Source organism: Mustelus asterias, chromosome 28, assembly GCF_964213995.1.
Source record: "Mustelus asterias chromosome 28, sMusAst1.hap1.1, whole genome shotgun sequence".
Classification (NCBI taxonomy): Eukaryota; Metazoa; Chordata; class Chondrichthyes; order Carcharhiniformes; family Triakidae; genus Mustelus; species Mustelus asterias.
The window spans coordinates 6,434,603-6,457,355 of NC_135828.1; the positions used below are offsets into that span (position 1 = coordinate 6,434,603).

At 47.2% G+C, this 22,753-nt stretch overlaps 1 protein-coding gene across 1 annotated transcript; it reads right to left on the bottom strand.

Annotated features, from left to right (window-relative positions):
- Positions 1-2,338: 2,338 nt before the first annotated feature.
- bloc1s2 (biogenesis of lysosomal organelles complex-1, subunit 2) lies at positions 2,339-20,119 on the bottom strand. Its single transcript, XM_078199509.1, has 5 exons — positions 19,976-20,119; positions 15,408-15,524; positions 13,090-13,209; positions 8,090-8,194; positions 2,339-5,269 (listed from the first exon to the last, which is right to left on the bottom strand). The coding sequence occupies exons 1-5, from the start codon at positions 20,091-20,093 to the stop codon at positions 5,238-5,240; spliced, it is 492 nt and encodes a 163-aa protein (XP_078055635.1). The 5' UTR covers positions 20,094-20,119; the 3' UTR covers positions 2,339-5,237.
- Between the last annotated feature and the right edge of the window lie 2,634 nt (positions 20,120-22,753).

A 22,753-nucleotide genomic window follows, 5' to 3' on the forward strand; every position in this document is an offset into this window, starting at 1 on the left:
ACCTGGTGTTGAGACTTCTTACTGTGTTTACCACAGTCCAACGCCGGCATCTCCACATCTTGAGGACTCAGCCAGCTCAGTGGTGGCGCTAGCGAGCCAATCTGCTCATATCCACATGTCCATCCTCGGCCTGTTGCAATGCTCCAGTGAAGTCCAACACAAACTGGACAAACAGCACCTCATCTTCCGATTAGGCATTTTTCATTGAGTTCAAAAACTTCAAAGTTCTCTCCTCCATCTTCACCCAATTTCCATTTAGTTTATTTCAATTCATTGTATTTTGTTTTCATTTCTTCCACCATTTCATTTTTCCACCTTTTTTTAAAAATCGCCAATGACCATCTCCAAGAGAGAATCCAATCTTCCTCCCTTGGCATTCAGTGGCATTAGAATCGCTAAATTCCCCCAATATCAACATCCTGGGCTTACCACTGACCAGAAACTGAACCAACCCATATAAATACTGTGACTCCAAGAGCAGGTCGGAGGCCAGGAATTGTGTGGCGAGTAATTCACTTCCTCTCGCTCCAAAGCCCATTCACCAGCACAAGTCAGGAGCGTGATGGAATATTCTCCACTTGCCTGAATGAGTGCAGCTCCAGCAACACAAGAAGTTTGACACCATCCAGGACAAAACAGCCCCATTTAATTGGCACCCCCATCCACCACCTTAAACATTCACTCCTTCCGCCACCGATGGCGCCAGTGTGGACCATCTACAAGATGCAGTGCAGCAACTCACCAAGGCTCCTTCAACAACATCTTCCAAACTCATGACCTCTACCACCGAGAAGGACCAAGGCAGCAGATGCAAGGGAATATCACCGGCTGCAAGTTCTCCTCCAAATCACACACTTGCAACTAGCTCGCTGTTCCTTCACCGTCACCAGGTCAATAAAGAAATTCTGTAACTCCCTTCCTAACACCATTCTGGATGTTCCTACAACGCATGGGGCTGCCACAGGCTGAGGAAGGCAATACACCACAACATTCTTAAGGGCAATTAGGGATGTGCAATTAATGCCAGTCTAGTCAGTGACGCCCACATCCCATTAACAAATAAACATCCTCCACTGCACTGATTTAACTATTCCCCTTTTGTGGGAAAACAAGATGACATACAGCCTAGATGCTCACACTAGGTACCTTAGCTTCCTCTAAATAATACATAGAACAAAGAACAGTACAGCACAGTACAGGCCCTTCAGCCCTCGATGTTGTGCCGAGCTTTGTCCGAAACCAAGATCAAGCTATCCCACTCCCTATCATTCTGGTGTGCTCCATGTGCCTATCCAATAACCGCTTGAAAGTTCCTAAAGTGTCCGACTCCACTATCACAGCAGGCAGTCCATTCCACACCCCAACCACTCTGAGTAAAGAACCTACCTTGGACATCCCTCCTATATCTCCCACCACGAACCTTATAGTTATGCCCCCTTAGTAACAGCGACATCCACCCGAGGAAATAGTCTCTGAGCGTCCACTCTATCTATCCCCCTCATCGTCTTATAAACCTCTTCAGTCGCCTCTCATCCTCCTCTGCTCTAAAGAGAAAAGCCCTAGCTCCCTCAACCTTTCCTCATAAGACCTACCCTCCAAACCAGGCAGCATCCTGGTAAATCTCCTTTGCACTCTCTCCAATGCTTCCAAAGGCATCGACAGCAAGAAAGACAGCTAACAGGTTCCCCTCAGTGTAACCCTGCCAGTATGAATAAAGTTGCATTTGACATACCTCACACTTCAGCAGCCATACCCACAAGAGTTTCACTGCACAGACTCATCAGCCACACAGCATAACAAAAGAAAACTGACTCCACGGGTAAAAGATTGGAATCCGCAGCAAAGCCTTCACTGCCTACAAGAAGTGGAGACACCGACGTTGTAGACTGGGGTGGGGCACAGTAAGAAGTCTCACAACACCCAGGTTAAAGTCCAACAGGTTTATTTGGAATCACGAGCTTTCGGAGCGCTGCTCCTTCTTCACTCAAGCTCATGATTCCTGTTGCTCTTTAACCTGGGTGTTGAGAGACTTCTTACTGTGCCTTACAAGAAGTCCTGGTAATTCTTCACTATGTAAGAAGTTTAACAACACCAGGTTAAAGTCCAACAGGTTTATTTGGTAGCAAAAGCCACACAAGCTTTCGGAGCTCTAAGCCCCTTCAACAACACTTCTAACAATTCTTCACTATAGCAGCACATCTTCCTACCCCGGTGTCATCGAGAACACATTTGCGCTCTGGACTAATCTCCAACGTAGATAGATTTTTATTTAAATCACAATACTTTCACTGTTGCAGTTGGTAGTGATTGCCCACATCTTTACAAAGATAAAAAGGGGCAGCATAATGCAAGTTTTATTTGATTCCATCAGTTGCAATACACAGGTGCCATACACAGTGAACATGTACTGTCGGCAGAGTGTGGGCCAACATCTTATAAACGTCTACATGCCGCATAGAATGAGCCAAAACATGGAACGATCAACACAGGAGGCCATTCGTCCCATCATGGCTCTGCAAATCCATATTCAAATCATGCAATATTACCACCTTCTCGCCCAAAATAAAAGGACCGCCATAAGTTGGTTACGAGCATATTTCCATCAACTTGCCAGGTTTGTGTACAGATTAAGTGGCGCATTAACTGGACACAACGGTTAACGTGAGGCAGCACCCAGGAGCACAACGAGGTGTAGAGTAATTGTACATTTAATTCTGACAATGTTACACCACTACTGGCCTCCACAGCTGCAGAGGAAGGTGGAAACCACAGGGCTAAACATGTCCGCGCCAGTGAGTCAGCCACAAATACCTACCCCCTCCTACAGCTGCCGCATGACATAGCAAGGTTAAAAATACGGGAACAGATTAAGAATGGGCTTGCTGAAGAAGCACGTGTGCATGCACGCAGACTTCTCACGTCGGAAGTTCAGATCCTCAGTCGAGCCCCATTACAACCTTTTCACAGACCCCCCCATTACATCACGCTGTTCTTAAAGCAGAGCTTAAAATTTACATTTTAAACACAAAAGTTCATAATTTAATAGTAGTCGGATTAACAAACCAAGTACAATTGCGACTATTAATCATAGCTTCACGTGGTGCGATAACATATCCCAGCTTAAATATAGTTACAAACGAGACTTGATGAGGAGACAAGTTTGTCCTCAAATGGTTTTACACTCGAGGTTCTATTGTTAGACGAGACTGATCAAAAGATAGCCAAATTCAACACCATTCTTCCGTTGCATCATTGCTAAAAGATTGACAGTACATATTGACCGCCCAAAGGGGGAAAAAAAGTAATTTTTTTTTTTTTTACACCCAGTACAGTGAAAGTCACATCTCTTACAACAGCACAGCATCGTGAAGCAGTGGGAACTTAACCAGGACTGGCCAAGTGTTGATGGATAGAGGCAGTGGAGAAAGTGCAAAAAGGTTTTACCAGGACAATCCCGGAACTGAGGGGCGACACCCAGCGGGAATGATTGCACAGACTGGGGCCATTACCTCTGGTAAAGAAGGTTAAAGGGTCATCCCAGGATAGGTCATTTGCCTGATGGAAGTGTCTGATAGGGCAGTCTGCGAGATGTGGGTCAGACTTGGACGAGGAGCCAGAAATACAAGTTACTAATAAATTTAATTAGGGATGTCACAAATTACTTTAACCATAGAATAGTTAGGGAATGTGGAAAACACAAGCTGCAGCACAGAGGCATTTAAGGAGAGGTTAAGATAAACACAAGGGAGAAAGGGATAGAAGGAAGAGTACATAAGTGTGTTAATTGGTGGCAGTGTTGGGGTGGGGGGGTGGTGTTCATGTGGAGCATGAATGCCAGTCTGTGCTTTAACTACTGTACAAACTAGACTCCTGGCTAAATGCTAACATTGGGGACATTGTCATTGCTGCCTGCCCATCAACACAGCAAGCTGAATAAATGAGCTCTTCAATTATGTGGAATTCCTCTAAAACCGGACAAGTGGAGACACCCGACCGGTTTCCTTTTGGGAAGATCAACATGGTCATCAATGTTTTTTGCAGGACTCGGGCGGAGCGACAGAAACCCACTGGAGGAAACAAGATCAGACAGCAGACAGAACGTGACCTGCATGGATTCAAAGAGGAACAGGGCTTGAGCAATGCCAAAGACTCCCAATCCAGTGCCAGGCAGGGCACAGGTTACCAAACAACACCAGAAGCTGCTGCTGTGCGCCAGAACAAAGGAGGAAAAAAAAAAAAATCGACACCAGCAATTTGAACAGCCAGGAGGGAGGTGGTGATTAAAACAATTCTCTGGGTAACTGAGTATTTTGCGAGGGAAAGGGTTGATCTAGTCAAAGACGCGAGTCTTTGAAAATCACCGATTAGCAATTCTTACAATAAACTGATTTTCATACAGCCACGGTCGATCCCATTAATGCAGATAAGGCCTCTGTTAGAACAGGTGCAGAACAGTTCACACACTGAAAATCTAACTGTAAATACTGGCAGCTGCCAACAGAATGTGCAAACTTACACTAGAGTTTAATATACACAAGATAAAAGATCACTTTACTTTCCGGACCACATTTCGTTCTTTTGCAGATGGTTTTTGAATGTTTCCACTCGTGATACTGCAACGTTGCTATTTCTGTCCACACCAAGTTAATACATAAAACACAAACTTGCAACGATCACCAGCATCGCTAATGTGAGAAATTTCTGACCTGTCACCAGGAAACCCATTTGGGTAAGAATTAACATACTATTTTCTAGTTTGCCGACATGATCATTGTTAACTACCGCCGCACAAGATTTGGAGGTCCTGCCCATGGAAGATGTGGATTAATGGCTCCTGGACCCTTCCACGTCTCATTCTGATGCTCTTGCTGGGATCGGTAGCTTTGTCCTAGCAGTCAGAGGAGGAACAATCCATTTAAATAACAAAAAATTAATTCAACAAGCTAATGTGTTAAGCAGTTTGCACAACCAAGGTTACCCACTGTCCTGAAGCAGCAGTAATAGTGGCTCAGGGTCCAAAAGCTCTTGCCTATACGTGCAGGTTGGAGGGAAAAAAAATAAGGCGGCCACAACACAGCCACTGTCCAATCTTTGTAGATTGGTCACTGCAGAGCCCACCAACAATCTCATCACCAAACGAAAGTTCATTAGTCCTCTAGTTCTTTTGCGAATGACCTCTCCTTCATCTACCCATCGGCCAACGTATACTGCTTGTAACATCTTCAAATCTGTAGAAGTCATCGCTTCTCTAACTTCTTAAACTTAGCTTCTGCAATTAGAATGGAACAATGCAGTTAGAACCTTCAAGATGACGACTACATAGAACGCACTTCAACAAGAATATCAGTTATATAAGGATGTGAACGCACTGGAGGGGGTGCAGAGAAGATTCACCAGGAAGCTGCCTGGGATGGAACACTCAAGTTACATAGAGAGGTTGAATAGGCTTGGGTTGTTTTCTCGAGCGGAGAGAAGACTGAGGGGCGACCTGATTGTGTACAAGATTATGAGGGGCATGGACAGGGTGGATAGGGAGCAGCTGTTCCCTTTAATTGAAGGGTCAGTCACGAGGGGACACACGTTAAAAGTGAGTGGTGGGAGGTGATTTGAGGAAAAACTTTTTTACCCAGAGGGTGGTGACGGTCTGGAATGCGCTGACTGGGAGGGTGGTGGGGGCGGGATGCCTCACGTCCTTTAAAAAGTACCTGGATGAGTACTTGACACGCAATAACATTCAGGGCTATGGGCCAAGTGCTGGCAAGTGGGATTAGATGGGCAGGTCAGGACCTTTCCTGCGTCGGTGCAAACTCAATGGGCCGAAGGGCCTCTTCTGCACTGCCGCATTCTGTAATATGGATCTGCCAATATTTTTGTTCACAGAAGCTTGGCAAGATTTGGCCGCATGACATATTAGCAGCACGAAATAGGCCACACCTGACCCCCGAAAGGAGCATTGATATCCAAGAACCGGGGAATTGTTCAACACAAGCTTTGGGATACCTCCTGCTTTTATCTTCACCCACCCTCCGAGACCACACCTGGAGTATTATGTACAGTATTTATCTCTATATTTAAAGGAAAGATGCAAATGCATTGGAAACAATTCAGAGATGGTTTACCAGACAAATGGCCAGGAATGGTCTGGTTGTCTTATGAGGAAAGGTTAAATTTGTATCCACTAGAGTTTAGAAGAGTAAGAGGCTGTAGTAAGAGGATACAGCAGGATATAGATCGGTTGGAGGCTTGGGCGGAGAGATGGCAGATGGAGTTTAATCCGGACAAATGTGAGGTAATGCATTTTGGAATCTAATACAGATAGGAAATATACAATAAATGGCAGAACCCTTAAGAGTATTGATAGGCAGAGGGACCTGGGTGTACAGGTACACAGGTCACTCAAAGTGGCAATGCAGGTGGAGAAGGTAGTCAAGGCGGCATACGGCATGCTTGCCTTCATCGGCCAGGGCATTGAGTTTAAAAATTGGCAAGTCATGTTGCAGCTTTATAGAACCTTAGTTCGGCCTTACTTGGGACAGAGTGTTCAATTCTGGTCGCCACACTACCAGAAGGATGTGGAGGCTTTGGAGAGGGTACAGAAAAGATTTACCAGGACGTTGCTTGGTATGGAGGACATTAGCTATGAGGAGAGGTTGGAGAAACTTGGTTTGTTCTCACTGGAACGACGGAGGTTGAGGGGCGACTTTATAGAAGTCTACAAGATTATGAGGAGCGTGGATAAAGTGGATAGTCAGAAGCTTTTTCCCAGGATGGAAGAGTCAATTACTAGGGGGCATAGGTTTAAGGTGCGAGGGGCAAGGTTTAAAGGAGACATAAGAGGCAAATCTTTTTTACACAAAAGGATGGTGGGTGCCTGGAAGTCGTTGCCAGGGGCGATAGTGGAAGCAGATACGATAATGACTTTTAAAGGGGCGTCTGGACAAATACATGAATAGGATGGGAATAGAGGGATATGGTCCCCGAAAGGGGAGGGGGTTTTAGTTCAGTCAGGCAGCATGGTCGGAGCAGGCTTGGTGGGCCGAAAGGCCTGTTCCTGTGCTGTAATTTTCTTTGTTCTTTGAGGCGACTCGATCAAAACCTTTAAGATCCTGAGGAGTAGGGACAGGGTGGATGTGGAGAGGATGCTTCCGCTTGGAGGATCTAGAACTAGGGGATTACTCATGACAGATTGGGAGAATTTTTTTCTCAGAGGGTGGTGAGTCTCTGAAACTCTAGCTCAAAAGGCACTGGAAGTAGAATCTTTGAATATTTTTAAGGCAGAATTTGATAGATTCTTTATTAACATGGGGGAGAAAAGTGCTAGGCAAGAACGTGGAGTTGAGGTTACAATCAGATCAGCCATGGTCTTACTGAATAGCCAAGAAGGCTCAACGGGTCAAGTGGTCTACCCCTAGCCTAACTCATATTTCTTTACAAGCAGCTTAGAATCATAGAATCCCTACTCTACAGGTCATTTGGCCCATTGAGTCTGTACCAATCACAATACCACCCAGGCCCTATTCCCATAACATTAGCAGACATTTACCCTGCTAATCCCCCTGACACTAAGGGGCAATTTAGCATAGCCAATCAACCTAACCCGCACACCTTTGGACTGTGGGAGGAAACCAGAGCACCCGGAGGAAACCCACGCAGACACAGGGAGGATGTTCAAACTACACACAGTGACCAGAGACTGGAATCAAACCTGGGACCCTGGCGCTGTGAGGCAGCAGTGCCAACCATTGTGCCACCGTGCTGCCTGGTACAGTAATGTACTTATAGAGTACATTACACCCAGTACGTCCCACAATTAATGTTCAAAGCACTACAGCCCTTTTAAACACAGGGCACCCAGAATCGAGATCATAAACCCAACCGTATGGTACTCAAAACCACAGCTTCAAAATTGGAAATAGGAGTTCTACCAAGGCAACTCCCAAGCATTAGGGCTTTTACATTAGTTGATGCTCAAAATAGATTTAGAAAGCATGATCCTAATACACAATTTTGCTTTTAAAACTATCCCCAGCGTAACACGAGTAGTTTGTATGAGTAACACAGATTGCAAGCAGAGAGTATAAAATCCCACCTAGTTTTTTGGAGTACGCATCCAGCCTGTAGGCTGCTTGTTCCAGGGCTGTGACTTGTTCCTCAATCTGATTGATCTGATCAAGGTATGGCTGCAGACTGGCATCTAGGAGGATAAACACCAGGCACATTTCAAAATCAACCACTCTGGGCTACAAGAGAAATCTAAAATATCATTAAGCAGCAAATGATCTGCAGAAAATTGGTTCTTACTGCTGTGAAGAGGATACAAATGCTCTGGCGGAGACAGAGAGAGACTAAGTTACCAGCAAAAGTTGAAAACATAATTGCTTAAAGAAAACAGGTCCAATCAAGGGGAGTCCAAATGGCTTCACTTTATTGCCCTCTTTTTAGGTCAAACCAAATAAACAAACTCAGATTAAGTCGGGACAAAGTAAAAGGGGGACAACTGTGCTGCTGCTTTTCCTACTCACACGATAGTCAGCCATTACCCGCTGCATGGTCGATGTTACTCCAAAATTTAAACACAACCTTCCCTGCAACTTCTTATTCCTCTCGACATTCATTTGAGCTGGGCACGGTTATTGAAAACTGCCCGTGTCACCAGCATTACACACGACAGAGCTCCTCCTTCGCACCATCAGAAACCAGGAAGTTTCCAAGTTACTCAATTATGTGCCTTCAGACGGTTTTAAGCTGGTCACGTGGGGAAGAAAATAGGCTCCCAACAGCCTGCTTGAAAGATCATAAACTATTATGCTAAAAGTTACGATTGCATAATCCTTCCCCTCGAACCGCTGATTTGTCACCACATGTATTGGTATACTGTGAAAAGTATTGTTTCTTGCGCGCTATATAGATACTGCATATCGTTCGTAGAGACAGAAAGGAGAGAGTGCAGAATGTAGTGTTACAGTCATAGCTAGGGTGTAGAGAAAGAACAACTTAATATATGGTAGGTCCATTCAAAGGTCTGACAGCAGCAGGGAAGAAGCAGTTCTTGAGTCAATTGGTACGTGACCTCAGACTTTTATATCTTTTTCATAAGAACATAAGAACTAGGAGCTGGAGTAGGCCATCTGGCCCCTCGAGCCTGTTCCGCTATTCAATAAGATCATGGCTGATCTTTTTGTGGACTCAGCGCCACTTACCCGCCCACTCACCATAACCCTTAATTCCTTTACTGTTCAAAAATTTATCTATCCTTGCCTTAAAAACATTCAATGAGGTAGCCTCAACTGCTTCACTGGGCAGGGAATTCCATAGATTCACGACCCTTTGTGTGAAGTAGTTCCTCTCAACTCAGTCCTAAATCTGCTTCCCCTTATTTTGAGGCTATGCCCCCTAGTTCTAGTTTCACCCACCAGTGGAAACAACTTCCCTGCTATCTTATCTATTCCCTTCATAATCTTATATGTTTCTATAAGATCGCCCCTCATTTTTCTGAATTCCAATGAGTATAGCCCCAGTCTACTCAGTCTCTCCTCATAAGCCAACCCTCTCAACTCCAGAATCAACCTAGTGAATCTCCTCTGCACCCCCTCCAGTGCCAGTATATCCTTTCTCAAGTAAGGAGACCAAAACTGTACACAGTACTCCAGGTGTGGCCTCACCAGCACCTTATACAGCTGCAACATAATCTCGCTGTTTTTAAACTCCATCCCTCTAGCAATGAAGGACAAAATTCCATTTGTCTTCTTAATTACCTGCTGCACCTGCAAACCAACTCCTTGAGATTCCTGCACAAGGACATCCAGATCCCTCTGCACAGCAGCATGCTGCAATTTTTTTACCATTTAAATAATCGTCCATTTTGCTGTTATTCCTACCAAAATGGATGACCTCACATTTACCAACATTGTACTCCATCTGCCAGACCCTCACCCACTCACTTAGACAATTTTTCCCAACGGAAGGCGGCGGAAGAGAGAATGTCCGGATTGCATGGGGTCCTTAATTATGCCGGCTGCTTTTCCGAGGCAGCGGGAAGTGTAGACAGAGTCAATGGATGGGAGGTTGGTTTGCGTGAGGCACAAACGGTGGTATACATGACCAGTGCACTCTGGCTCTTGGGTTTGATCTTATGACAGCGAAATGTCACATAATTTCTGACAAACCAAACACAACTCAATGGTTTATTAGTCATAATAGCTTGTCGCTCAATGTCAAGTGTTGATACCAACGGAGGAGCAAAAGAGGTCTCTTACTTGAAGTCATCGGAAAGACAGCGTGCCCCCTACACTATACCATATCCATCAGGACTCCACTTCAGCATCAGCCGAGATCGGACTTCCAAGTCCTAGACCAGGGCTCAGTCCTTTCTGATACTTAGTGAGAATGCCATCAACTGAGACAAGCTAATGTGAGATGAGCGACTACCTTTAATAGAGTGCGTCTTCAAGAAGCCAGAGTACATTGAGGTGAATGGGAATTGAGTGTGTGGGGAGTACAATCCTTGCACTGGTTGGAGTCATGCCCAGCGCAAAAGGACTTGGTTGTACCTGCTGGGAGGCACATCTCAGCCTATGGACATTACTGCAGGCCAAACCATCTTCAGCCATTTCAATCACCTTCCTACTAATAGAAAGACCAAATGTAGGGATGTTCACTGATGATTGCTCACTGTTCTGATCGATTCACAACTCCTTAGATAATGAAGCCTGCACACAGCAAGACCTGGACAACATTCAGGCTAGGGTGATGTGTGGTCCGAATGTTATTTGCCGCAAGTACCAGGCAATACTCATCTCTAACAAGGGAACACAACCTATTCGCATGTCATTCCACAGCTTTACCATCAACCATTAACCACATATTACAGGAGCAAAGAGGGAGGCAACAGTCTAATAGTATTATCGCTAGACTATTAATCCAGAAACTCAGCTAATGTTCTGGAGACCTGGGTTCGAATGCCGCCACAGCAGATGGTGGAATTTCAATTCAATAAAAAAAATTTGGAATTAAGAATCTACTGATGACCCTGAAACTATTGTCAATTCTCAGAAAAACCCGTCTGGTTCACTAATGTCCTTCAGGGAAGGAAATCTGCCATCCATACCTGGTCTGGCCTACATGTGATTCCAGATCCACAGCAATGTGGTTGACTCTCAAATGCCCTCTAGAATGGCCAAGCAAGCCACTCAGTTCAAGGGCAACTAGGGATGGGCAATAAATGCTGGCCAGCCAGCGACACCCATGTCCCACGAATAAAAAAAGTTCAGAGGTTGGGAATTTTGCAAATATCTCACCTCCTGACTCCTCAAAGGCTGCCCACTGTCTAGAAGGCAAAGTCAGGAGTGTGATGGAACGCTCTCCACTTGCCTGAATGAGTGCAGCTCCAACAACACAAGAAGCTCAACATCATCCAGGACAAAGTAACCTGATTGACAGGCATTGGCACAGTGACAGCACAGCACGTCATCAGAAGATGCACTGCAGTAACTCACCAAGGCTCTTTCAACAGCACCTTCCAAGCCTGCGACCACTACCATCTAGAAGGACAAGGGAAGCAGATACACATGAACACCACCATCTTCAAGTTCCCCTCCAAGCCAAACGTCATCCTGATTTGGAACTATATCGCCATTTCTTCATTGTCGCTCGGTCAAAATTCTTCTCTAACAGCAGTGTGGGTGTACCTACATCACAGAGACTGCAGTGAAGGCAGCTCACCACCACCTTCAAGGGCATTTAGGGATGGACAATAGATGCTGACTTAGCCTAGCTTGCGATATCCATATCCAGTGAAGTTTTAAAAATTAGACAACTTACAGCCAACAAATTTCACTTTATTGCATTTTTGATAACATATCAAAAATAACTATCCAATTCTACTTAAGCTCAACTCCAGGGTGATTCTGCTACAATAGTTTATAAACTCAATGTTTGTTTAGCAAATTTTCAGCCTCCACTGCAGATTTAGCGACAAGTTGCGACCATTGCCTGAATTACTGGATTTTAATGCCACTAAATTCAAAAATAACAATTGTAATCCTCACTCTTCTTGAGAAAGATACTTTGTGCAGGGAAACCCCCAACATCTTTGTTCCAAATGTTGCTCCTAGCATTTGAAGAAATCAAAGAACAAAGAACAAAGAACAGTACAGCACAGGAAACAGGCCCTTCGGCCCTCCAAGCCTGTGCCGCTCCTTGGTCCAACTAGACCAATCGTTTGTATCCCTCCATTCCCAGGCTGCTCATGTGACTATCCAGGTAAGTCTTAAACGATGTCAGCGTGCCTGCCTCCACCACCCTACTTGGCAGCGCATTCCAGGCCCCCACCACCCTCTGTGTAAAAAACATCCCTCTGATATCTGAGTTATACTTCGCCCCTCTCAGCTTGAGCCCGTGACCCCTCGTGATCGTCACCTCCAACCTGGGAAAAAGCTTCCCACTGTTCACCCTATCTATACCCTTCATAATCTTGTATACCTCTATTAGATCTCCCCTCATTCTCCGTCTTTCCAAGGAGAACAACCCCAGTCTACCCAATCTCTCCTCATAGCTAAGACCCTCCATACCAGGCAACATCCTGGTAAACCTTCTCTGCACTCTCTCCAATGCCTCCACGTCCTTCTGGTAGTGCGGCGACCAGAACTGGACACAGTACTCCAAATGTGGCCTAACCAGCGTTCTATACAGCTGCATCATCAGACTCCAGCTTTTATACTCTATACCCCGTCCTATAAAGGCAAGCATACCATATGCCTTCTTCACCACCTTCTCCACCTGTGTTGCCACCTTCAAGGATTTGTGGACTTGCACACCGAGGTCCCTCTGTGTTTCTATAATCCAGCCAATTCAGTACATTATACTTGGACAGTGTCAAATGAGACATCAAGCAGTTCCCAGTTGAGAGAGCTCCCAATAATTATCCCGCACTTAAGTCACGAGCCGTATTTGGACAGCCCCTACAAAGGAATGCGAGCTTGTAGCCAAATGGGATTGGCAGCTAAACATTACAACCCTAGCATCAGCTCATCCATGAAGCAACTCCCATTAACCACTCACTGTTCAAAATTGAAATGCCCGAATACTCACATTTCTGATTGAGATCTTTGAGATTGCGATTAATATTAACAGCAATTTCCTTCATTTCAAGGTATTTGAGGCCAGTCAGTTTGTTCATGTTCTCCAAGAGTTTGTAATCTTCGCAGGTAGCTACGGGCAGATAGAGAGATAACATGCATCAGTAACTCAGTGATGAATTCGGTTTGTAATGTACAGCTCAGTATTCAAGTCTGTTAAGGACAGGAACAGGTACACGTTTACAGTGGTTGGCACTGCTGCCCTCTTTTTAGGTCAAACCAAACCAAGTAAACAAACTCAGATTAAATCAGGACAAAGTAAAAGGGGCAGCTCCCCAAAAAGGAGGGGGAACAGCCCGAACAGAAATCAAAGTACAAAGGAAACTTAAAAACATCAAATTAACACAGCGCCAGGGACCCGGGTTGGATTCCCGGCTTTGATCACTGTCTGTTCAGAGTCTGCACGTTCTCCCAGTTTCTGCGTGGGTTTCGTCTGGTAGTCCAAAAGGCGTGCTGATTAGGTGCATTGGCCATGCTAAATTCTCCCTCAGTGTTCCTGAGTGCGGCGACTAGGGGATTTTCACAGTAACTTCATTGCAGTGCAAATGTAAGCCTACTCGCGACCCTAATAAATAAACTTTAACTCCTTGCTCAAGAGGGACACGAGCATTGTCCAAATTTAAACTATGGCAATAATCAGCAAGATACAAGATTGGTTTCCAACGAGTCCTGCAGCCTATTTGAGCTCATTCTTCAGGTTGCCAACCATCACATCTCTCCGTTACAGTTGTGCAAAGGAGCCCAGAGTCCTGGTTTCAAACAAATTGCAGCTGATTGAAAGAATGTTTCCGTCATATACACCCCCGTGGGTTTCCTCCGGCTGCTCCAGTTTCCTCCCACACTCCAAGGTGTGTAGGTTAGGTTGATTGAGCATGCTAAATTAGTGTTAGGGGAGGTAGAGGGTAAATATGTGGGGTTACAGGGAGAGGGCCTGGGTGGGATTGTGGTTGGCACAGACTCGATGGGTCAAATGGCCTCCTTCTGCACTGTAAGGATTGTCTGATATATTTGCCCTTCACAATCCTCAATCTGCACTTTCTGGCTCTGGACCAGAAGACTTTCACTTGCTCCCTTGTCTGCCACTGCTTTAATTATACTCATCTTCCCTTTCACTCACTCCACACTTGCTTGCACCCTTCAATCTTCACATTCCCTCCCTCCTTTCAGTCCCCCCCTCTCCCCCACCCCGAAACCCCATCTCAAACATTGGTGGTAAACCTTTCAGTCATGTGGGCCTTCTCTGTGTGACTCCAACCCCATCCTGTACTGCTCTGATCATCTCGCTCTTCCTTTTAAAAACAATCTTTTCACCCACCTCCTCTCAGAATTGTTTGCTCTGGCTCCAAACACCGTCCCCGCCTCACCCACCCCCACCCCTCCAAATACTACTTCTTGCTTCTACTCCATTGACCCAAGGGTGAAAAGCATTTCTCAACTCCTCTCTAATTCTCCTCATCAATTACTATAAATCTGAGCTCTAATAATTTAATGACCAGTTATATTTTCAAGATAGAGAAATAGAAAGTAGGAGCAGGAGTAGGCCATTCAGCCCTTCAAGCCTGCTCCACAATTTATTATCATGGCTGATCATCAAATTCAATATCCTGATCCCCCATATCCCTTTAGTCCCAAGAGCTATCTCTAATTTCTTCTTGAAATCAGACAACATTTTGGCCTCAACTACATTCAGTGGTCGTGAATTCCACACATTCACCACTTTGGGTAAAGAAATTTCTCCTCACCTCAGTTCTAAAAGGTTTCCACCTTATCTTCAAACTATGACCCCTAGTTCTGGACTCCCCCACCATTGGGAACATTCTTTCTGAATCTACCTTGTTAGAATTTTATAAGTTTCTATGAGATCCCCTCTCACTTCTAAACTTTAATGAATACAATCCTAACCAACTTAGTCTCTCCTCATATGACAGACCTGCCATCCCAGGAATCAGCTGGCAAACCTTTGCTGTATTTCCTCCGTAGCAAGGACAACCTTCCTCAGATAAGGACACCAAAACTGCGCACAATACTCCAGATGAGGCCTCACCAATGCCCTATACAATTGGTGTAAGATACCAGTTGGAGGAGAGATGCTGGCCAAAAAACAATGTTTAACACCCAATGAACTGTGGGAGAACCTCTGCTTAATTGTGCCCAGTAGTCCAAGAGGAAATATGATGCCAAAGCCCATCATGAAAGGGGAGTTGTGCTTTTCCTCTAGTTATAGAGTACAGCTCCGCAGTTCGATTGTTACACAACTAATATCAAACTCACCTGTCAGTTCTCCTTGCAGGTAGACAGACATTTTGGTAAACATGTCCTTACAGAGCTCGTTGATGTCTGGTTCGGAAGGTTCAGTAGCTTCCTCTGCTGTTTCCACTCCAAAATCATCTATCGAAAGAGTAAAATTGTAATGTTAATAGTTGATCCAGTGGTTCTCCAAGAGTGCTGGAGATGAGCCACAGAAAGCTGCTCAAGAGTCCAAAAAGTCAATCTTTTGACCAAAATTCAGCCAGAAGACTGCGAAACATTCCAACAGCAATTTTTGGAATTGCTAATATACAAAAACCAGCGAGACTAGACTCATGGCCATTTTTACGGTGAAACTTTACAAAGAAAATTACAGCTGTCATGTTAGAGACTTACATAGAATATTCTTATAGATTTCATAGTTTAGAGAGTCTGTGTGGAGTTTGCACGTTCTCCCCGTGTCTGTGTGGGTTTCCTCCGGGCGCTCCGATTTCCTCCCACACTCCAAAGATGTGCTGGTTAGGTTGATTGGAGTAAGAAGTTTAACAACACCAGGTTAAAGTCCAACAGGTTTATTTGGTAGCAAAAGCCACACAAGCTTTCGAGGCTCTAAGCCCCTTCTTCAGGTGAGTGGGAATTCTGTTCACAAACAGAACTTATAAAGACACAGACTCAATTTACATGAATAATGGTTGGAATGCGAATACTTACAACTAATCAAGTCTTTAAGAAACAAAACAATGGGAGTGGAGAGAGCATCAAGACAGGCTAAAAAGATGTGTATTGTCTCCAGACAAGACAGCCAGTGAAACTCTGCAGGTCCACGCAACTGTGGGAGTTACAAATAGTGTGACATAAACCCAATATCCCGGTTGAGGCCGTCCTTGTGTGTGCGGAACTTGGCTATCAGTTTCTGCTCAGCGACTCTGCGCTGTCGTGTGTCGCGAAGGCCGCCTTGGAGAACGCTTACCCGAATATCAGAGGCCGAATGCCCGTGACCGCTGAAGTGCTCCCCAATAGGAAGAGAACAGTCTTGCCTGGTGATTGTCGAGCGGTGTTCATTCATCCGTTGTCGCAGCGTCTGCATAGTTTCCCCAATGTACCATGCCTCGGGACATCCTTTCTTGCAGCGTATCAGGTAGACAACGTTGGCCGAGTTGCAAGAGTATATACCGTGTACCTGGTGGATGGTGTTCTCACGTGAGATGATGGCATCTGTGTCGATGATCCGGCACGTCTTGCAGAGGTTGCTGTGGCAGGGTTGTGTGGTGTCTTGGTCACTGTTCTCCTGAAGGCTGGGTAGTTTGCTGCGGACAATGGTCTGTTTGAGGTTGTGCGGTTGTTTGAAGGCAAGAAGTGGGGGTGTGGGGATGGCCTTGGCGAGATGTTCGTCTTCATCAATGACATGTTGAAGGCTCCGGAGGAGATGCCGTAGCTTCTCCGCTCCGGGGAAGTACTGGACAACGAAGGGTACTCTGTCCACTGTGTCCCGTGTTTGTCTTCTGAGGAGGTCGGTGCGGTTTTTCGCTGTGGCACGTTGGAACTGTTGATCAATGAGTCTAGCGCCATATCCTGTTCTTATGAGGGCATCTTTCAGCGTCTGGAGGTGTCTGTTGCGATCCTCCTCATCCGAGCAGATCCTGTGTATACGGAGGGCTTGTCCGTAGGGGATGGCTTCTTTAACGTGTTTAGGGTGGAAGCTGGAGAAGTGGAGCATCGTGAGGTTATCCGTGGGCTTGCGGTACAGTGAGGTGCTGAGGTGACCGTCCTTAATGGAGATGCGCGTGTCCAAGAATGCAACCGATTCCGGAGAGTAGTCTATGGTGAGCCTGATGGTGGGATGGAACTTGTTGATGTCATCATAGAGTTGTTTCAGTGATTGTTCACCATGAGTCCAAAGGAAGAAAATGTCATCGATGTATCTAGTGTATAGCATCGGTTGAAGGTTGAAGGTTGATTGGCCATGGTAAATTGCCCCTTAGTGTCAGGGAGATAGTAGGGTAAATAAGTAGGGTAAATAAGTAGGGTTGTGGGGATAGGGCCAGGATGGGATTGTAGTCAGTGCAGACATGATGGGCCGAATGGCCTTTTTCTGCACTATAGGATTCTATGAAGTCCCATGGACAGATGAAAAGTCAACATTTTTCCATGCTTCATACAATCTAATCAGAAAATTGGCAATTTAAGATCAAGACCATCCCAGATTAGAATCTGCAAGCTAATTTCAAAAAAATGACATTAGGAGTTTGACAGCCAGTTGCCCTTAGTGTCCCGAGATGCGTAGGTTAGTGGGATTAGTGGGTAAAATATGTAGGGATATGGGGGTAGGGCCTGGGTGGGATTGTGGTCGGTGCAGACTTGATGGGCCGAATGGCCTCTTTCTGTACTGTAGGGATTCTATGATTCTCTCACCGCACTGTTACACAGATACTCATGATGGAAACACGGATTTATAACACTGGGTTCAACTATAACGTCCCCTACAGAAACAATCAGCATCATGGCACAGAAAGTGATCCTTAAAACAAATTTTCAAAGAGCAATCGACACTTCGCTGCATAAGGCTGAAAGATCAAGAGTGCAATATTTACCATGCTTAAAACATTCACACACTCACTAGGATTCACTATAAAGTAGCCCCAGTAGACAGAAGGTATTTCATCTTAAAGTTTATTTATTAGCGTCAGAAGTAGGCTTACATTAACACTGCAATGAAATTACTGTGAAAATCCCCTAGTCGCCACACTCCGGCGCCTTCAGTCCCATGCTCCTGATCTACGGACACCTGGTGCGGGTCGGGATGGCAACCTCCTTGTGAACCTGCTCCTGGGCCTGGCGAAACGCGCCATTTACAGGTCCAGGCAGCGGGCGATCGAGGGGGCCGTCCATCCTGACTGTCTGCCCCTCTACCGCGGCTACGCTCGTGGCCAGGTGTCCCTGGAGAGGGAGCATGCAGTGTCCACGGGCGCAGTTGACGCCTTCTGCGCCCGTTGGGCACCGCAGGGGTTGGGGTGCGTTATCCACCCTAATAATCACATTATGATTTGATGTTTTTAAGTTTCCTTTGTACTTAGATTTTTGTTCGGGCTGTTCCCCCTCCTTTTGGGGAGCTGCCCCTTTTACTTTGTCCTGATTTAATTTGAGTTTGTTTATTTGGTTTGACCTTAAAAGAGGCCACACTCCGGCACCTGTTCGGGTACACTGAGGGAGGATTTAGCATGGCCAATGCACCCTAACCCACACATCTTGCGGACTGTGGGAGGAAACCGGACCACCCAGAGGAAACCCACGCAGACACGGGGAGAATGTGCAAACCCCACACAGACAGTGACCCAAGCTGGGAATTGTGAAACGGCAGTGTTAACCACTGTGCCACCCACATTGCTGTAAACGCCCTGTGCTGAAACAGCAGCGAGACCAACTGAAGGAGTTCAATCTCTTGCTCTCTGTGTCTCTGAGGGAGGTGGGGGGTGGGAGGGTTGTCTCTCTGAGGGGGGGTGGGAGGGTTGTCTCTCTGAGGGGGGGGTGGGAGGGTTGTCTCTCTGAGGGGGGGGGGTGGGATTGTGTCTGAAGGGTGGGGTGGGGGGTTTGTGTCTCTGAGGGGGGTGGGGGGGTTTGTGTCTCTGAGGGGGTGGGGGGGTTTGTGTCTCTGAGGGGGGTGGGGGGGTTTGTGTCTCTGAGGGGGGTGGGGGGGTTTGTGTCTCTGAGGGGGGTGGGGGGGTTTGTGTCTCTGAGGGGGGTGGGGGGGTTTGTGTCTCTGAGGGGGGTGGGGGGGTTTGTGTCTCTGAGGGGGGTGGGGGGGTTTGTGTCTCTGAGGGGGGTGGGGGGGTTTGTGTCTCTGAGGGGGGTGGGGGGGTTTGTGTCTCTGAGGGGGGTGGGGGGGTTTGTGTCTCTGAGGGGGGTGGGGGGGTTTGTGTCTGAGGGGGGTGGGGGGGTTTGTGTCTCTGAGGGGGGTGGGGGGGTTTGTGTCTCTGAGGGGGGTGGGGGGGTTTGTGTCTCTGAGGGGGGTGGGGGGGTTTGTGTCTCTGAGGGGGGTGGGGGGGTTTGTGTCTCTGAGGGGGGTGGGGGGGTTTGTGTCTCTGAGGGGGGTGGGGGGGTTTGTGTCTCTGAGGGGGGTGGGGGGGTTTGTGTCTCTGAGGGGGGTGGGGGGGTTTGTGTCTCTGAGGGGGGTGGGGGGGTTTGTGTCTCTGAGGGGGGTGGGGGGGTTTGTGTCTCTGAGGGGGGTGGGGGGGTTTGTGTCTCTGAGGGGGGTGGGGGGGTTTGTGTCTCTGAGGGGGGTGGGGGGGTTTGTGTCTCTGAGGGGGGTGGGGGGTTTGTGTCTCTGAGGGGGGTGGGAGGGTTGTGTCTCTGAGGGGGGGTGGGGGGGTTGTGTCTCTGAGGGGGGGGTGGGGGGGTTGTGTCTCTGGAGGGGGGGATGGGGGGGGTTGTGTGTCTGAGGGGGGGGTTGTGTCTCTGGAGGGGGGGATGGGGGGGGTTGTGTGTCTGAGGGGGGGGTGGGGGGGTTGTGTCTCCGGGGGGGGGGGGGGGGGTTGTGTCTCTGAAGGGGGGTGGGGGAGAGGTTGTGTCTTCTCCCGGTTCCCCGTCCCGCTTACCCGGCCTCCGCGCTCCCCCGGCCGCCTGTGCCGCCGGCTCCTCCGGCCCGGGGGCCGCCGCCGCTTCCTCCTGGGGCTCCTCTCGCTGCTGCTCCGCCGCTACCGCCGCCGCCGCCATTTTCCTGTCCCTCCTCCACCGGCCCCGTGACCCCGCCCTGACCTGCTCCCGCCACGCCCCCTTCACAGCCCGGCCAATCAGCGCCCCGCGCCAGGCCCCGCCCTTCACAGCCCAGCCAATCAGCGCCCCTGCGCCAGGCCCCGCCCCTCTCTGGCTACAGCGCGTGACAGGCACGCGGGGGGCGGGGGGGCTCCTGAGGCCATTCAGCCCATCCCAGCCCTAGCATCAGGGGGCCAGGCTGCTCTCACTGCCACAGCATCTTCCCAATGGAGCTCTGCTGTCCCTCCACCAGGAGACAACATGGAGAGGTGCTGGAGATTACAAGGACAATGCCACTGTAAATAAAGTAATACCCAACAAAGACAATACCATAGAATAAAAGCAAATTATTGCAGACGCTGGAATCCGTAAACAAAAGAGAAAACGCTGGAAAATCTCAGCAGGTCTGGCAGCATCTGTAAGAGAATACAGCCAATGTTTCGAGTCCAGGTGACCCTTTGTCAAAGCTGACAAAAGTTGTCACAGCTTTGACAAGGGTTGTCTGGACTCAAAGTCAGCTCTTTTCTCTCCTTACAGATGGGCTGAGATTTCCCAGCATTTTCTCTTTTGGTTTAAAATACCGTAGAACTCCTACAGTGCAGAAGGAGGCCTTTCGGCCCATTGAGTCTGCACCAATCCTCTGAAAGAGCATCCCACCCAGGCTCACTCACCTGTCCTAGTGTGTGAGTCATGCTTGTGACACCAATAAATAAAGTTAAAGTATCCCCATGACCCCGTTCATTTAGCACATCTAACCTGCACATCTTTGGACAATGGGAGGAAACTGGAACACCCGGAGGGAGCCCACACAGGGACAGAGAGAAGGTGCAAACTCCACACAGTCACCCAAGGCCGGAATTGGACCCGGGTCCAACCCAACCCGGGTTTGTGATGAACAAAGCATCGTAGCTGTGAGGGACAGCTCGGTGGATAGGATATTGGTATGTAGATAGGCTGGAAAATTGGGCGGGGATCCTGGATTCAGGATTCAATCCTGGACCGGGGAGCGGCGCGGGCTTGGAGGGCCGAAGGGCCTGTTCCTGTGCTGTATTGTTCTTTGGGTCCCTGGCGGTGTGAGGCAGCAGAGCTAACCACTGTGCCATCAAATGTCAGTACTTTGACCATTGGATCAGGATGATAAAAGCCACAGCGATCTCTTCCAGAGGGCAAAGGGGTGGGCAGCATAAAGAGGGGAAACTTTAGCGTAGTTGATTACAGGAATCACAGAGCGGTTGCAGCCACACTGCAGAGGCTGCATGAGGATAGAACAATACAGACAAGTGTGACATACGACACCCAATCTCTTTTTAACCCGATCTCTTGGTAGAGTAGCCACAGGTCGCAGCAAAAAAAATCCTCAAGTTATGATTAACTTTGTGAAGAGGTTGGGTGGCAGCGGTGATCCACAATCCTACCATCTCTCTCGTACATACAAGACTACCACCACCTGGAAGTTTCTCTCCAACTCCAACTACTTTCCTGACTTAAAACTATTTCATTCCTTCACTGATGGGTCAAAATACTGAAATTCCCTCCCTAACAGCACTGAGTGTGCCTGCACCACGTGGACTGCTGTGATTCAAGGCAGCTCACCACCACCTTCTCAACGCAATTAGGGATAGGCAATAAATGCTGGCCCAGACAGTGAGACTCATATCACCTGAATGGTTTGGTTCCAATAAGGTTACATCCGCCCTAGTCCTGAATTCCCCCAGCGGCAGAATAGATGTCTCTACTGCTTCCAAAACCACAAACAAATTCCCCAAATCTCTCAACCCTCAATACAACAGGTTTTTTTAGTCTCTCATAACAACACTTGGAGCCCTGGTAACATTTTTCTGAAACTACATAGCCTTGCAAGAATCAATACTACAGGCTTGTTAAATGTTACTTCCCTAAGTTCCATTCCCGTATGGTTAATACAAAAAAAATCAAAATTGTAAAATGCTGGAAGAACAAAGCACGACTATGCTGGCATCAGCTGCTCAGTTGGAACGCCCGTGCTATTTCCAACAAATTCTGCTTTTATATCATTCTATAGTGTCCCGAAAAGAAGAGCCACTCACCTGATGAAGGCGCAGCACTCCAAAAGCTCGTGATACCAAATAAACCTGTTGGACTTTAACCTGGTGCTGTGAGACTTCTTACTGTGCCCACCCCAGTCCAACACCGGCAGCTCCACATCAAAAAGAAATTGCACTGGAGATTAGGTTTATTTTAAAGCACCTACAAGCATCTTACAAACTATGCATTAATTTACTTGATAACATCGACAGTTCCCATCCACCCAATCTTACCTACCTTCAATGTCAACAGCAGTTACAGCAATACTTTACAGGGTTGCCATTTATTTAGTTTTAGCGGCAGTTTATTCCAGCATTGCTGTGAACATTGAAAACTGGTTTTGTTACATACTATCCTGTGCACAGCGCTCCTACAAATTTTTACATTTCATCTCAATCCTCATTTGAAGTGTGAGACAAAAGAATTTGAAACTTGCCAAGTACATGAAGGAGAAAGGAATGGGGTACGTTGCTCAGACAAGATGCAGTGCAGTGGCAGGAAGCTCATCTGAAGCATAAATTATCAGACAAATGGTTCGATTGTGCTACACATTTCTA

What these genes read in the sequence shown, in the direction of transcription:
- bloc1s2 (XM_078199509.1), bottom strand. Translation starts at nt 20,093, where the DNA reads ATGGCGGCGGCGGCGGTAGCGGCGGAGCAGCAGCGAGAGGAGCCCCAG. An exon ending in CGGGGGAGCGCGGAGGCCGG is followed by an intron (nt 15,525 to 19,975) that starts GTAAGCGGGACG and finishes CTCTTTCGATAG; the next exon opens with ATGATTTTGGAGTGGAAACA. An exon ending in CCTGCAAGGAGAACTGACAG is followed by an intron (nt 13,210 to 15,407) that starts GTGAGTTTGATA and finishes ATCTGCCCGTAG; the next exon opens with CTACCTGCGAAGATTACAAA.